Genomic DNA, 17,039 nt, shown 5'->3' with positions numbered 1-17,039 from the left:
ACACTGGAAAAGAAAAAGTAAAATGAGAAGATAAATCAGGGTTTTTGTGTGTTTCAGCCTCTATCGGTCTCACTTAGCATTCCCTCCAAGTCAGGCCAAAATAACTAAGTTAACACCTTAGGATACTATATAAGTAATAAAGTGACATAGACTTATTACATGTATTTTTATAGCTGGCCTCGTGGAAAAATAGTATTAGATAGAGATAATATTGACTTCCTTATCATAAACAAGCTAGAAACAGAGCTGTGGCATGTAAAACAATAAAACCTCACATTCTGAGCCAAGAGTTAAATCTTAACAGTTGCAACCAGTGCTTTGAAATATGATACTGGGATGTTACAGAAGGCTGGTGGGTGTGTGAGCAAAAATACTACTATATCAGTACATGAAAACGGTCCTCAGGGAAATCTCATTCCTTTTTCTGATGTTTGGCAATGAAGCAAATTCATCAGCGTCTGGCGCAGCTGACAGTCATCTGCACTAACAGAGGAGCGCTGCTGTGACATCATCCTGTCACACTGCCAGCACACGCCCTCAGGAAAGAGCGAAGTGGCTGAATAAGGAGATGGTGGAATGCAAAAAGGAGGAAGGAAAGGAGACAAACAGGCATAACAACATGGCAAAGTCAGAAAATGGCTTTATTAGATGCAATTAAATAAAGCGTGGCAAATAGATTGAGCGAGAAGGCAGAGGTGGAGAGGGAACGGAGGAGAACGTCTCACAGAGGAAGAAAATAAGGGGCCACTGAGGGTAGAGAGGAAACTGATGGGGATGGGGGAGAGGGGGAGGGAGGGGGAAGTGGATGGACGGATGAGAACATGAGGAATGAGGGTTACCAGCAGGGAAGTGCGTCTCCATAAACATACTGTATCATGGGTCTTGCTGATCATACGCTGGCCCCAGGAGACCACGAAACACAATACGGGTCCCATGTCCCATGATGGATGAGGCTCAGGCTCCGATGTCAGCCCACTCAGCGCTCCCCACCAACAGGGACAAATCACTCAGCAACCACCCGCCTCAACACGCAGGCTAATACAACTAATGGAGCCGTCGGCAGTATTCGACCGGCATGATGTTCTTTGAATAGACTTCTGCTGCCTTTTCCTCCAGATTTATCCACAGGGAGTCGTTGGTGTCAATCCCTGCATTAAGTAAACATGTAGTGAGATAAAAACGCTTTCAAATATGTTAAATTACTTTTGAGAACACTACAGTTTTTTTTCTTTCTTGTGCTTCTCACTGTCACCTTCTCTATGACGTCCCCTTCACTTTCCTTTCATGGGCTCCCTTAAATCAGCTCCCTGCCTGTAGCCAAGAGACGAGACCACGGTAGATGGTAAATGAGCTCCAGACTCAGATCTGACAGGGTTTTTAAAAAGATGCCTCGTTTGTGCTGACCTACATCGCTTTTTCTCTCCAATCATCTTTCCTCCCAGGCCAATGCCGGCTCCAGAGGCTGCCGTGGGGACCAGTGGCCGTGCCGGGAGAGTCATTATAGGAGGCTTGACTCACTTTGATTGCTGGCTCAAGTGCACAATTGAAAGAGTCGGATATGCCAGCTGATAAAGGGTGGCAACAACTTCCTGCTTGATTAATACTGTACAGTCCTGCATTGTGCAACTCAGCGAGTGCAGTGTCACATCAGCGCTGCCAAGATTAGAAGTTTGATTCCCACTGAGGCCGCCGGGTGCCAGCGATGTACACGCCCATTGTTTGTATGACAGCCTGCAACAAATGTCGTGTTCTGTTGGACAGTTTAGATTTTGAATCGAAATATATGTTAATACCACACCAGGACCCACAGCAGTGCTTAAATCATGATAAAATACATCAGTATCTGTTAATAACAAGTCATTCTTAATTGTGAATTAACAGGATTATCAAATATGCAGCTTTATGTTTTAGTGGAAACCTTCAGCGTGATCCACTCTTAATTTGAACATCCCATCATTGACAGTCTGTGTGGGCACAACACATTCTTGGCTCGGATTGAATAGAAGCAGTCGGTGATGTTTCAGAAGCTGCTTTTTTTTTGCAGCTTCTACGAACTCAACATTGTGAGTGGAGGTTGTCCGGGGCCAGCGAGCTCTTTTGGGTTTATTCATATTCATTTTCCTGTTGCATCAAATCTCCGAGCTCATTAAGATGCAGCTCTGCTATCAAACAACAGCTTTCCGAGATAATAAAAACACAAACAGCTTCGGAGCTTCCATCATAGATATCTGCAGGTGGGTGATTATGTCCAAGCCACCACTGTGACCCTGACTTATAACAATAATCTCCATGTAAGAGGTTAAAGGACCGTTCAAGTTAAACAGACTGAGAAATAATAAAACACAGGCTTTGTCTGGAGAGAACAGATCAGCTAGAAAGAAAATGCGTCCCTCAACGACAATATAATTAACTGTGATCACAACATTGGAGTTTAAGGGGATTTGATCTCTGGGATGTAATAAATACAAGGCAGCTTTTGTAGGCAAGAGTTATAGCTGCAGCAGTATCCCAAATCACAGATTAAACATGAAAGCACTTACACAACACAACACAACACGCTAGCGATATCGAACTCTGCAACTTTGTTCAGCGGCAGTTTTACTGGATCTCCACCACCTCAGCACATGTGAATCAGATGTAATTGAATAAAACTGGCTGTGCAAGTATCTTAGATTTCAAATGAGTGGCAGCAGGTAAAAATAGATCGAGCCTCATGTTACAAGCTTTGATGAGCAGCTCCCTGCATCCCTACACAGCTACAGTATCTACCTGTATATCACCACAGATTCATCTGCTTTAAACTCGTATTCTGTACGAGTACACAAATCAAACATCTTTTTGTTTATGTAATGAGGGATACAACTTCTCTCTTTCATCAGTCTCATCAGTTTCCTTTCTACCCTCATTACGATTCCTGACATAGCCACTGCAATGTAGATGAATTACTGATTAAATCCTAAAAACACAGTAAAGCTGCAGCAATATTTTTATATTAAGAATGAATCAAAAGATTCTGCATAATGTCAAATAACTGTGCAGATCTCATTAGAGCTGTTTCGCCTCTTTTATCTCAATGATTGGGTTTTACAGCACACACACTTCGTAGTTTGGTTCAGTCTCGCTGCTCTCACCAACCTTGTCTCCAGAAGCAACTATTCCAACATACATGCTCAAAACCACATTTGACAAACTGGTGAATGCGGTGGCTCAGTACAGGAATAAGCTGCTTTCACATGCACTGAACTCCAGATATTTTTCTACAAATTATCCAGAGGGGCCGTACCTTAGAATGTAAATGTCAGTTGTTCCGGAAATTCTCTGGAGTTTTTACTATGGGGGCTGTCTGAGTAAGCCCATGAGCATAAGCATGAGAATGTAGCAGGATAATGTCACCGCAAGAGAGTGAGCAGGTTGATCCTCTTTCTAACACATGACAGATAAAAAAAAACAAAAACATTATCTCAAAATGAAAAGTGCCATTCAGCAGAAGACGCAAATAATCTCGACTTGGAAAGACGACAAGATTCGAGAGCTTTTTGGTGATAAGTGCAGTCGACGGTATTGGTATGCTCTAAACAATCACACATGATATCCACAGCAGACTTTATGTGTTATGTCCTGACTCCTGCACGCTCTAAACAGATGCCACTTTAAATGAGAAAGACCAGAAAACATCCGGACCCAACTATCTTCTCTAGTTCATGTCTGAAAACGGCTATATTATCCTCAGGAGCTGGTGGAGACCAAAACAGAGCTAAAAAGGAGGTGAATGTTAGACTTACATTCTTCAGACACAAACGCAGCACTAAATAAATGCCAAAGTTTATATGCGGTTGTGTTAATAGGCAAATGTTTGCAACATGTTTACCATAAGGATGCAAATGTTATGTTTTGAGTTTGTTGTGCTGCCCCCAAGTGTCCAAAAAGGTTATTGAAACCATTCATTTGAAATGTGAAATATATAAACGCTGTTGAACGGGGACAGGGTGCTACTTGGTCTGCTTGTTTACTGTCCATATTTAGAAGGATTGTCTGAACAAATATAGATCTGACCTAATACACAGTGCACACAGCTTTTGTTCTCATCCTATTCTTTCCCCTTTTCTCCAGATTTGGTCTTTGTAGATATTTGTGCTGCGAGCTGTATTTGATTTCATTAATAAACCAAGAGAATCTGAGATCTCTATGGGATGTTCTATTTTTATCTTGTAGCATATTTCTCTAGAAATCTAAGAGCAAAGGTTTCCCACTCTTTCTTCTGTGTCTCTCCCACTGTCTGACAGCATCTTGTCTTGTCACATATATTCTTGCCGGGATCATTCTGTTCCATTGTTCTCAGTCTATTGGGCTCCATGAAAACAGCCGGGAGCAAGGCGGGAGACGAGTACAAGGAGCTTACGGGGTAACTATACAGACAGAGAGATGAGAGAGATGGACAGAAATGATGATGGAGAGCTGTTATTAGGTGAGGAAGGACACTAGACGACTTGGCCCACGCGACCCCTTGGGGTAGAGGCTCACTGGCTGACTGTGATTAGAGTTGGGTGCCTGACAAAGCTCCACACAGAGAGAGGGAGAGCAGTTGATGGGGGGGGACGAGAGGTAAGCTGGTCCACATCCCCTGACTGAACCCTAGACGTTTTTTTAATTACATTTTAAAAGCATAAAAAAGGATCATAATAGCTGCAAGAACAACATAAAGAAGACAAATTTATTATGTCTTTTTCTTCCAAGAGAGCTATTTTTCATCGACCACGAATTCACAGATGACCTACTTAGAACAGCACACTCTGAGGCAACTGCAGGGAGGTTTTGAGACAATCTTCTATTTTCTTGAAATTTAAAAAAAGAAGCATTTCTGAAAGAATCCTACACAAATGTATGTAGGATTATGTGGGACCAGGTTAATGCTCAGCCCAGCAGTGTCAAAACAGCGGGTTAAACACTTTATCCCTCAGTCAGTCGGACGTTGATAAGAGGGCAGCATGTTCAGTCATTTGTTCACCAGCTGAGAGACTGTGTTCGTCTCTGAAAGCCGCTGTGAGATCACTGGTGGATGAGAGGTTAGCATATTTTTAGACAAGTGTTTCATGCGAGGAACTTTACTTCTAAATAATGAGGGTGCCCTTTTTTCTCTGCCTACGACTCAAAGATCAAAGCTCTAGCGAAGAACTGCAGAGGAGCAGATTTACAAAGATCTGGGTGGAGAAGACACGAAATATGGGAGAGAGGGACCGAAAATGTAAAGCTGGAGAGAAAAATTGGAGAAAACATATAATGACAGGAAGAGGAAATCAGACAGAAGGAAAAAAAAATACTGAGTCTGAGTTTTTAGTTTAGTGTAAATCATAGAACAACAGATTGGTGGAGAGATTGGGAAACTAAACTGATATAACTCTTAGTGTGATGTCATGTCATCTGTATTATGTATTTATTATATATCTTTTAAATAAATAATTACATGAACAGTCGATCACATATGGTGGCAGAGAAGGCTTCAGAACACCAAACTGTTAACTAGTAAGTAGGACAGGGTTGCCCTTTAAAATCTGGCCTCTTGACATCAGTATTCTAATTCTTGGCTACAGCCCTAGTATCAAGTCATTTGATATTAATGTGAGTGAAATATCTTATCACATGTCATCAATAATTATTAATGTCTGAGGAAGAGGTCAGATTTGTTCAAAAATTGCCAAGAAGTGTATGCAAACAGTGGATGGAGTTAGCTAATGACCTCTTAAATTATACAAGGGTATTCAAACTGCAGCCGGTCCTGTCTGTTTTACCTTTTTGTGATAGTCCTTTAAGTTGAATAAAAAAAATTAAGCTACTAGCCTATTTTCCCTTTTTTTGTTGGTTGGTCACACACAAAGACATTCTAAAGATGGACGACACTTCCTCCCAGTATCAAGAAATGAAGCCAAAATATCTTGGATACGAACGCAGCCATCTTGCGCATTTGGAGTCTGCACAGTAGTGTTTTGGAGACAGAGTCTCAGTAGCGAGATCCCATCGATACACACGCTCCACATTCACAAGTAAGTCTCAGCTGTCAATCATGACCTTTCACCTCATTTTTAAAGCAACTAATTAAAACCAATCCTACCATTAAAACTGAGCACTTGAACATACAATATCTTTGAGAGAAATGCATTTGACCTGTGTACTTTGACTTTTTATTGTGGTCCAGCCCCCATTAACTAACATGGAGGAAGCTGGGTTTAGGACCTGTACTGCAGCAAGCCACCAGGTGGTGATCGAGACACTTTGGCTTCACGTTTGGGAGCTGCCATGTCGTTCATCTTTATGTACACTCTATGCTCACAGAGATAAACAGCCCCGGCAAGCAGCCACTTGTTTTGTTTTTGCTCCTCACTAATCACACTCCCTCCATTATTCTTCTCTCCGTTTCTCTCGTTACCTCTTTTCTGGTGTGGTTTCATTTTCTTTGCTGTCTGGCGCTTCCTGTAGATCTGGGAGGTTGGCAAAGTCATCCTGTTCAGCCAGCCCGATAGCTAGAGACAGAACAACCATCTTCCCCTCGCTGGACACAAAGACAAACACAACACAGACACCACACAGGTATGTAGACAAATAGGTACACAAATACTCAAGCATACACACAAAAACAACACAACAGAAGGCAGTGACACAAACACAGGCGGCACACATTCATTTCATGTACAAAGAGAGAGGGGGAGAGAGGCGGTAGACTGTTGTGAGGACACTATTTCACTTTAACAAATGCTCAGTCTGTACTTTACATTGCAGCGAATCTCAACCACACCACTGTGCTGTGGAGTGAGAACACAACACAGACTTCATTCATCTAACACTCCAGCAACACTTCAATACATGCATCTCTACTCATCACTCTTTGTTTCTCACAGCTGATTTAACATCACTGAGCATTATCATTTTCCAAACAGGGGAAAACACAGGATTTTGTTGGTTTATTGTGTATTTATTTATATGGAGAAAAAAAACATAAAAGCTTTAATCATTAACCTACATCCGTATATGATTTTGCATTTCATTGTACAATGCATCTTTGTGGCAGTTTTGCTTTCTCGCTCAGTAATAACCGCTGCCGAGAGGTTATATTTACATCTGCATTTTTTGTTAGTTTGCAGGATTATACTAAAATTACTCGGTTTCCACTAAATCTTGTGGAGGGATGGGGCATGGTCCAGGGAGCAACACACACAATTTGGTCTGGATCTGGATCAGAAGATGGATCCAGGACTTTTGTCTGCAAGATCTCTTTGATTTCTCCCGGAGAATAATTCATGAATCTTGATGACAAAAATCCGACGTGTTTACGGGACTGATATTTATGAGTGTTGTGAATTTAAATGTGGTTTCATAAGGGGACTATTGGGGCTATTCTACTTTCAGTTGTGGCATGAGGACTGGCACTGACCTCTGATGCGCATATTTCAACAATAGCATAATTAAAGATGTTAAAGGTAACCAGCAAGTAAGTGTTAGGGCATTATATTATACGTATTGCAGTTTTGTCTTAGTCTACAGTTACATTCATATATCAGACAACATAATCTGCCATTTCCACAACCAGTTATCTCCCTTACACAAATAACTAAAGCACAATCCTCAGCCATCTGACTTTTTTTTCATCATTTATTATCTTAGTAAATTAGACTACATTAGAAGTGAGGAAAAGGATCTGTGCTGTTGTTTTTCTTTTCCATTCTGCAAGGTTGAGAGTGTGCCATTAAAAGCCATCCAATTGAATTAGTACATATTCTTATTCTCAGGCAGGCTTTGGATAATGAGTAGTGCCTATGATTACTTAATGTACTTTATGCTGTACCATTAGCATGAGTGCATGGAGAGAGCAATGGCTTTGGTGTCAGTTTATTTGACGAACGCTGAATTAATTCTCTCTTCGGCTACTTAACGCTGACCTGATGTCGCATGGATCATATTAGAATACATGCACCTCTAATATTTATTGTTTCATCGTGTCAAATTAAAATACAAGGGATATTCATCATCTGTGACCCTATTATATATAACCGTTCATAAAAATCCATACGGTGCTTTTGCTCACAATTCATCATCAAATATATGAGGTTAAACAATGCATCAGTAAGGAGTGTGAGCTTTTTCAAGCACTAGGGAGCATTCAATGTCTTATGAGGGTTTTTTTTATCCACTCCAGAAATGGTGGTCATTAAATGTTTTTAAATAAAATGAGCATCATTAGCAGAGAGGTAGAGGATCACTATTGTCTCAATGGCTTTATCATCATACATTATCTGGGCCACAGAAAAGAAAAAGTGTATAAATATATAAGCAAAAGCCTCAAAGAAGGGTATGAATCGTTTGAGAGAGAAAATAAGAGGTAATTGAGATGACATGCAGAAAAAATTTGAAGAAAAAGTGAAGGAAATCCACGAAAATGGAAGAGGCCATGAAAAAAAACCTGCAACAAAAAAATATAATAAATATACAGCCGGTATTCTTCCTCCAAACGTGCCTGAAGTAAATTACATCTCACTAAAGCACCGAGAATTCAATAGGCCAAACAAACATTTTGGTTGTGGGCAAACATTTGCCCACAACCAACCTTGAAATTCAAAGTCTCAAAATAACAACCCACATACAGACACATGTTGCACATAATTCTTGCTTCTCATATGTTTTTTCTCTGGCTCTGCTGAGTCCTTTTCCACCTCAGCTTCTAACACTGCACGCTGCTCCAAGGACAACCTTTCTGTATCCTCGTTGCCACAGTAATTTCTCAAAGAGCTATTGCAACCTGATTTTTCCTCTTACATCCTTTAAAACCTAAATATTTCATTATGAAAGGAGGTTTTGCTTGGTTTTTCACTTTTATTTTGCCGTGACTGGAAAGTCAGTTTCACAAGGTGATGAGAGGTGGATCCTAATGTATCACAGAGATTGTTATAAACTTGCAATATGAAACAGTAATCTAAATTGAATGTGAAAAATTAAATCCATCTATCCTGATGACTAATTGGGCACAAACATGAACAAACTTCCATTGGATTAAAAGGTTCAAATAAATTTTTGTCATCTGTTTATTAAAGCATGGTATTTCTAAGTTTCATCCATTTCTCCTTCATTACTCAATGTCATACAACTGACCAAAATAGTTCTGAACCATAGCAACTGCAAGACTTCAGTTTCAAGGAGTGGCAGTACTGTTGCCAGTTAAATAGAAGAAATAAGTCAAACAACAATCATAGCAATCATGACTTCCATAAAGGGTTAGTAGCATGCAGCTGTCAAAATTAGCTCTATAATATATAATAAGCTACAATTTTTTCAGGTATGGAATTGGGGATCGTATTGACTGATACGCAAAGTCCATATATCGTAGTCAGTATCTGGAAGGGAAAAATTGTATCTGCACATTTCCTCTATTTCCCCAGCCTGCATGTTATTTCTGTAGTGCTGAACAAAATCGAAAAACAAGCTGAACACGTTAGCTCTTTAGCGAAAGTGACCCACAGGGGACGTGTAAACACCACCAACATGAGGCTCATCGATCAGGTGAATGGATTTGTATCTTTGACCACAAAAGATGGAGGTTGCTGAAATCATTACCCTACACCAGCTCTGTTCGTTTGAAATATACAGTGTGGTGGCTCAGTAGCCATGTGGTGTAACACGTGGAAGGTAGAACTGCTGCATTTGGTTGTTCATACCCCATTGATCTGATTTCAAATGCACAATATCCCCCCTGCCCACAGTGTCGGCCCCTCCAGGGTCCACAACTGACGTGTTTGGTCCTGTGAGATTCACGAGAACAGTTGACAATGGTTGATGCCACCTCCATATATATATATATATACATGTGCCCAGCCTTCTTTGAATGGTGATTCACATAGGCAGCGATGTCACTGGCCTCGAGACACTATTAAAGGGGAAGACGTGCAAAAAGTACAGGAGCGTATAGCTGTGTGTGGGTGTGTGTGAGTGTCTGTGCTCATGGTCAGGAGGGAAATGGGCGTTTACGTGAGGCTGCTTTGTAGAGCACATAATCTGTAATCTATCATTCAAGTCAAATGGAGGAAGAGAGCTCTCTGTGCTCTGTACCTCAAACAATCTGTTCACTACTGAATGAATCCGAAAACAACTATGATGACCTTGGTAACTGTCGGGTGAAAGAACATTTCTTTTGAAGGTTTAAGGTGTTTCATTTTTGTAATATTTATCAGTCTATAATGGAAAAACTAAATTATCAAGAGAGTTTCAAAGAACAATTTTGAGGTAATTGAACTACACAAGAACAATTTCATACCACTTTGTATTTTCACTTCACAACATAAGATGTCACAGTTTAGTCATCAGTAACTTTAAATCAGAGCTGTGGACTCTATCTGATGACTTAAGACTCAACAAAATGCAAAAAGTCTTGCAACTTCACTTAGGCATTTACACCGATGCCTTGTGACTTGACTTGGACACAAGCCTGTTGTCTCAAAAATAATAAAAAACCTTACATCAATCATAAAGATTGAAATGGACCAAAAAAATGTGTAAAGAATTGTTTCCTGAATCAGAAAATGTTCACACCAGTCATTATATTAGCAAGTCAACACCTCATTCCTCACAATCCCCACATCAACGACAATGTTATTAAGTGGGAAAGAATATAACAAAGATAATATCATTCGCATACAAAAACTATGAGGTGCTCACCAAAAAACAAATCGCAGTACATGTGGTTGTAAAATACAGACTAAAAACAGAACATCCAAATTTGTTCAATATTTGAACGGTGAGCCGAGGATAATATTAAAATACTCAGGGAGCTAATGCTTAGCTAACCTTAGCTAACGTTGCACAAAAATAACTTGTTTAAAAAGACAAGTATGTTGCGGAATCCCTCTCAACTCGTACACATGGCTGCACACTTGCTATAGCTAATGTTACCGCAGCAAAATAAAAACGCAACGCAATGTTAGCATAAACTCCCTTAGATGAAAATCACTTCTTTCTGTTGAATTAGCGTACAAGCCAGTTGATGGGCTTTGAACTTGGCACAGTCAATGTGTAAAAGATGTATGTACAGCGTATGTACAATGTATGTACAATCAGAATTGTCTAATGTTAGCTTGCTGTGTCTTATCATTGGATAGCTACCATTAGCCTGACGTTACTGTAGTTCTTAAAAGATTGACATTACAGCGACAACAATGTAATAAAGAGTAGTTTTATCCATGTGAGTATATAAAGCGAACACCCAAACTACAGCACAGCCTCCAAAATGGCAACTGAGCTGAATCAACACCTCTTAAAAACTGTTTCATACAAAAATGAGAGTAGGCTTTAGTGCAGGAATGTTTGCATGCAGCAGGTTGGCAAGTGAGCTGTGTCGACCCTAGAAACCTCAAAATAAAGTCCGCAATGCAACATACATTGTCCATATGTATTTCAGACTTTACGATATAAAAGCAACAGTCACTACAGTTTGGTCTGTCAACTGTCAAGCTTCATTTTCATTTCACAGAGTAGAAAACGTCATGACACTTACAAGAACGACTTGACGTCCAGCCCTCTGTTCCGGATCTGCTCCATCATGTGATCCCAGCTGCCTGGATTGGACCTTGACCGGCCTGCCCCTCCTCCTCCTCTGTGCCGGGAGGCTCCAGCCGGACTCCCCCGGACCCCCCGCGGGCCCCCACGGTGGCCTCCGCCGCCTGGGCCCGTGTGAAGCTGGCCCAGGCTCTGTGATGTGACTGGGGGGTCGTTGGGACCCGGAGGGGGGTGGTGAGTGAGGGGCTGTTGGAGGCTCTGCTGCCGGACGAGGGGCCGAGGGCGTGCCACGGCCGAGGACGGGATGTGCTCCAAGGTGGACGCAGATGAGAGGGAGGCATCCCCGAAACTGAGCAGACACACGGGAGCAACGGACAAAGAGGTGGACACAACAAGGCAGAAATCAGAGTTAGAGATAACCTGAGTGATACGGGACAGGGCAGGAGGTGTAGCAAGCATTTAGAAAGAATGAAAGTATGAAAAACTTGGTCACACATGACAATATTGATATTGAAAAATAGCAAGAAAGAAAAGCTTAAAAGGTGTGAAAATAGTGTTTGCATCCAAAACAAACAAAGTGAAAGTGAAAGAAAGAAAAGAAAGAAGAACAGAGTTGTCAAAAAGCTCTAGATAACTGTGGAACATCTGTTTGAAAGCAATTGTTTAGGATTTGGAGATTATGCCAGGTTATGAGTATATGGATGGGCAAGCGTGTAATGTGTAAACAATCAATTATTCTTTCAAACAGCAGTAAAACCAAACCTGAAACTGAGGTTAAGCGTTGCTATGGCTTCATTTTAATCTGCTCTAGATTGTTTCTGTACGTGACTTCTCTCCCTAATTAGCCCTGACCTACTTCTACCTTCTTGCCTTGTTGCCTTTTACGTCCACCAGTCCGTCTCCAAGGTCCTATCTGCTCCTGCTGTTTTCCCCTCGCCGCTCTCCCCTCTACCTTTGTGCTTCTGAGCTCTGCTGCTCTCCATCACTTCTGTCCATCTCCTCTGTCCATTCATCTTTTCTTCACCCTCGGCCCTCCCATCAATCTATCTCCACACCACCTCAAATCACTGTTCTGTAAGTCTGCTCCCTAATTACCGGTCTGCTACTCTTACAATCATGTAATAGTGCTTCACCCCTTATCCTCCCCTCAATCACTGGCCTGCCTGATGACTGTAAGCTTGTGCTGAACAGCTCTGTCTGGAGCTAATGCTGTGAGGGAGGATTTACTGCCGGGGGCCTGAGTTGTGTTCGCAGCTCTCCTCAATATTAACTTGGCTCTAACTCTGCTGGAGAGCGAGGAGACGTGCCCCCTGAGCAGCAGAGTAAAGCTGTAAATAAAAGAAAGCGCTAATATTCATGCACTCATGCAGGCGTTCTCTCATACATGCACACATACTAACAGAGTGCACGCCATTAGCAATCTTTCCTGAGGATAGGCTTTGATGAGAATGTTAACTAAACTCTACAAATAATGTGAAATAACATATTTCTTTTCGTTTTTGTTTTGTTTCAAAGTGTAAAGGTTGCCAATTAATGTTTCCTTTATATTCTGCATAGACAACAGAAGAGTAGAAGTCCAAGAACTACGATTAGGCTCCTTGTTCATAAAAACTAGAGAAAGTTATATCATGAAATTTACTACCACTAGATGTAGCATGACCATAGAGTGGATACCCAACCCAAGCCCAATTGGGACCTGAGGGGCCAGCCCAGAATTGGACACATTTTTTGAAATGCCATGTGGGTTCAGGTTGGGTCGATCACGTTGGCAAGGCAGATTTTTGACACTGCAAATAATTGGTGAACAAACAATAACCATGTGTATTACGGACAGAGTAACACCAACTGAGTGCAGCTTCCATTAACTGCATTGGGCCCGGGATGGGTTCGGACACAAAAATGTGACCCGAGCCACAGTCCACACCAGCACCAGCATCTCAAGCAGAAAAAACCTGCATGGTTGACCACACCCCCCCATCTCGCTTTGTGTTCTCAGCTGTGCTGCAGATACAGTTAAATTGGACCCAAAAACAAAACCAGGAGCTCAACTGAATATTGTTATCATGTGTACAGCAGAGCCAACCAAATAAATAATCCAGCCAGGCAGACGGGTTATAACAAGATGTTGTGTCCGTGTCAGAGCCTCCTTGTGAGAAGAGGTCTGTTTTTAAAACTTGTTTTTTGGGCAATACTCACCCTGTCAGCCCTGCAGGCCCAGCACTTGATTGATAATTTGATATAAAAATAAGGTATCTGTGGTGATTTCAGTTAAACACTGTGGTGGTCAGGTGACCAGTGTGTTGCAGTGTTTGTTTTTTAAGATGCCGCAGAGTAGAAAGGGGGTGAAAATTAGCCTGTCTGTCAGGTGTCATGTTTACACACTGTCAGTTAATTAAAATACATAAAGCCAATTACACCTATTCATATTTTTACGATTAGGTGTAATAGGTGTGTTACCACTATGTAGTTGGAAGTCTTTAAATGGCAATCATTTTATATTTGAAATATATTTTTATCTGGGATTTAACTTTAAAAGATACAGTATATATGACAATCCTGTCATTAGTATACAAATGCTCTCTTCACCTGCTGTATTATTCCTCTGGTGAAATCTCTTGAGACTTGTGAGCCATGAGCTCTGGTGAGGTGAAATAAAATATATAGAAGTGTAACAACATCATACAAAGAACCAAAATATTCAGTCAGGTATAAATTTAAAGGATAAATAAAAGGTCTGTTGGTTCACATAGACATTACACATCAACACAAATACGTTACCGTAACTGATATCATAATAAATTCAATACATCTGGCTGGACTCATGGTGGCATGCAGCCAGACATCTGGGAGCCACTTCATGTCCTAATACATTTTGCCGGTCTGTTCAGTGTCATAAATTTGGCAAAGAATTAACGAGTTTCAAAAATTCAAAGGTTCTCCGACCCAGAGTCCTTTTCTCACAGCGATTTCCTCGATGGCTGCATCTACATGCGTTTTCAGGTACTGTACATCTCTACTGCCGTCTGTATCTACTGTCTGCACAGCCTGGCACCAGTCATTCAGTCATGTGCCCCGAGCGTGAGCTATATTTATATTCTGTTGCCTATGACTGATTAAGAAGCTATGTTCATATTTCTTCTTGCTTGAAAGTCAATTAAAATGACTATAAACCTTGAATGATTTCATAATTAAGGAAAATTGAGAGAGAGAGAGAGGGGGGGGGGGGGGGGGGGGGGGGGGGGGGGGGGGGTAAAGACAGAGAGGGGGAGAAGTAAATGGCCCAAAATAGAAACCAATTCCAGAGGAGAAATGGAAATTCAGGCAGATTTGAAAAGGGAGCAAAACTGAAGAGTGACAGGAGTGAAGAATAATAAAACAGGAGAACTCAAAATTAAGTTTAAGTTTATATATTCCACTGAATGTCTATAAATAAAGCACATATTGTTAAAAAAAACAACACACTGCATCGTTTACTCAAAATGAAAACTAATTCATTCTCTATGTGTGGAAGCAGTTTATAACGTGTACACTCCAATCGAGAATAATCTGTTTTGATCCTAACAAAGACACAGTCTTATAAATACAAAGTTGGCTATAACCATGAAAGAATACTAGAGTGACTTTGACTGCGAGCCTCAGGCTAAACTTTTTAATCAATCTATTCAGCTGTATTTTGTTCTGACTTTAATGAATGAACAGTTTATGAATTATGGTACAACAGGCTGATTATCTGGGCCTCAATTTACATACAGTGAGATCATATATTCATTAGCCTCCCAAAAACATGAAGCTCTCAGCGGCCAAGATTTTGTTTTAGCTTTTCCACATCTTACTCATATGGGACAGATTATATTTGAATAAAGCGCATTTATTGAATTGATAGTAGCGTCTAGTCTCTGACCTTACATCAGGCTTTTACTGTGGTAAGGCTGTTACCATCAGCTTGTGTTAACCCTGTCCTGGGATCAGTTTTCATGATAAGAACTGGTCTAAACTCTCTGGGTTATATCTACATCTGTGTGTGCTACACTAAACTGCTGATTTTGTCAGCTCAACTATAATCACTGCTATTTTCTTTGTGAAAACACTTGACACTTTCACCTTTTCAGGCCGACAACAAATTATTCAAATTACAGAGGCTGAGTGCTGACCATAACTCATTAGAATTGCACTCTGTGATAAACCAAGGACGAGGGGGTCACAAATAGATATTGTCATTTGGGTTAATTGGAAAAAAAATATCACACAATCAAGTTTTAATCTACCTGCATTATGTAAATGAAGGGTCTACTACATATAGCAGAGGTTCTCAAAGTGGGTCCTTCAGGGGATTCGATTCAAAAGAGGAAATGATTTATTTTCACTGTAATTTCCTCCATAGGTAACACACTGTCAGAATGAAGACTATTTCGGTTCTGAATTTCATGCACGTCCTGCAACAAAACGTCTAAAAGCAAACATCTTGTCACAGTTGGTCACAAAGGGAGACTGAGCCTTTGCTCTTCAGACCCCAACACTTTCAAATTCTCTGCCCACTGAAGTCTTTTTGAAACCTTTTGAACGTTTTATTTATTTTGACTGCTTTGTCGCTTATGTGGTCAGTTTCCTTTGAGTCAACTCCCCTGTCTGGTTTTAAATTAGTTTTTCTTCTTGGTGTTACTGCTAAGAAAACTGCTATAAAAATGAAGTTTTTATTATTAATATTAGTAGTAGTAGTAATATTATAAGTGGTGGCCCATGGTATAATCTGTTTCAGCATAGAGGTCCTTGACATGCTGAAGTTTGAGAACCACTGTGGTTGTCTTGACAAATCTCGGCAATACTTAATCTAGGTTATTAATTTTTCTTTGGTTATGTCACATAATGTTTATTATCAATTACACTGTCAGCTGATCTCCCTGAATATCATTAAAACCCAACAGAAAGTCTTTGTGATTTGCTACCTGCAGTGAGACAGGCTGTTGTCTAAGCTAATTGCTAAAACAAAGCACCGTCTCAACTGTTTCCAGATGTTGGTACAAAGCGAGCTTTGGTTCAAATTACACTGCATTCAGCCATGTTGCAGGAAAGGCTGTCTTAGGCATCACCGGCCTAATAAAGATTCTCTCCTGCTGTTTATGCAACAACCCAGTCGGAGATTAAAAGCGGTTACTTCAGATGAATAAACAAGCTATTTTTTGAAGATCTTCTGGGAGCATCTGTTTCTTTTGAAAGTCTCAAAACTGCCACATCCTTGAGTAAATTGCAGCTTGCTGAGGAACATTGTCTGGATGCACTTTGTCGCTGGTGAATATTTGGCAGCTGACATAAAAGTGTTATTTGTTTATGAGCGAGAAAGTCAAGAGACTTTAGGGGTTACTTATGCATCACAGGTAGTCTCTGCAGACTTCAGCCCTTTTTTTACAGCATCTTCGTCTGCACGTGTCAAAACAACTGAAGCTCCATGTTTTAAGAGCAACATGCAACAGTGCCACTCATGATTTTTTAACAAACCCACACTCTTCCTC

The 17,039-nt window shown here is 40.7% G+C and overlaps 1 protein-coding gene across 3 annotated transcripts in view; it reads right to left on the bottom strand.

Annotated features, from left to right (window-relative positions):
* Positions 1–17,039, bottom strand: part of syt7b (synaptotagmin VIIb) — a 96,071-nt gene that overhangs the window by 18,746 nt on the left and 60,286 nt on the right. For 2 of the 3 annotated variants that reach the window (XM_034581629.1, XM_034581632.1), the window contains 2 exons: positions 11,531–11,881; positions 6,422–6,544 (listed from right to left, as the gene is read on the bottom strand). In XM_034581629.1, coding sequence (XP_034437520.1) covers positions 6,422–6,544; positions 11,531–11,881 — 474 coding nt within the window. The remainder of the gene's footprint in view (positions 1–6,421; positions 6,545–11,530; positions 11,882–17,039) is intronic. The other variant, XM_034581630.1, reaches the window with a different exon arrangement.

This window comes from Hippoglossus hippoglossus, chromosome 3 (genome assembly GCF_009819705.1).
Source record: "Hippoglossus hippoglossus isolate fHipHip1 chromosome 3, fHipHip1.pri, whole genome shotgun sequence".
NCBI lineage: Eukaryota > Metazoa > Chordata > Actinopteri > Pleuronectiformes > Pleuronectidae > Hippoglossus > Hippoglossus hippoglossus.
The sequence above is the reverse complement of the archived record's forward strand: the minus strand, read 5'-3'. Positions and strand labels throughout refer to the sequence as shown.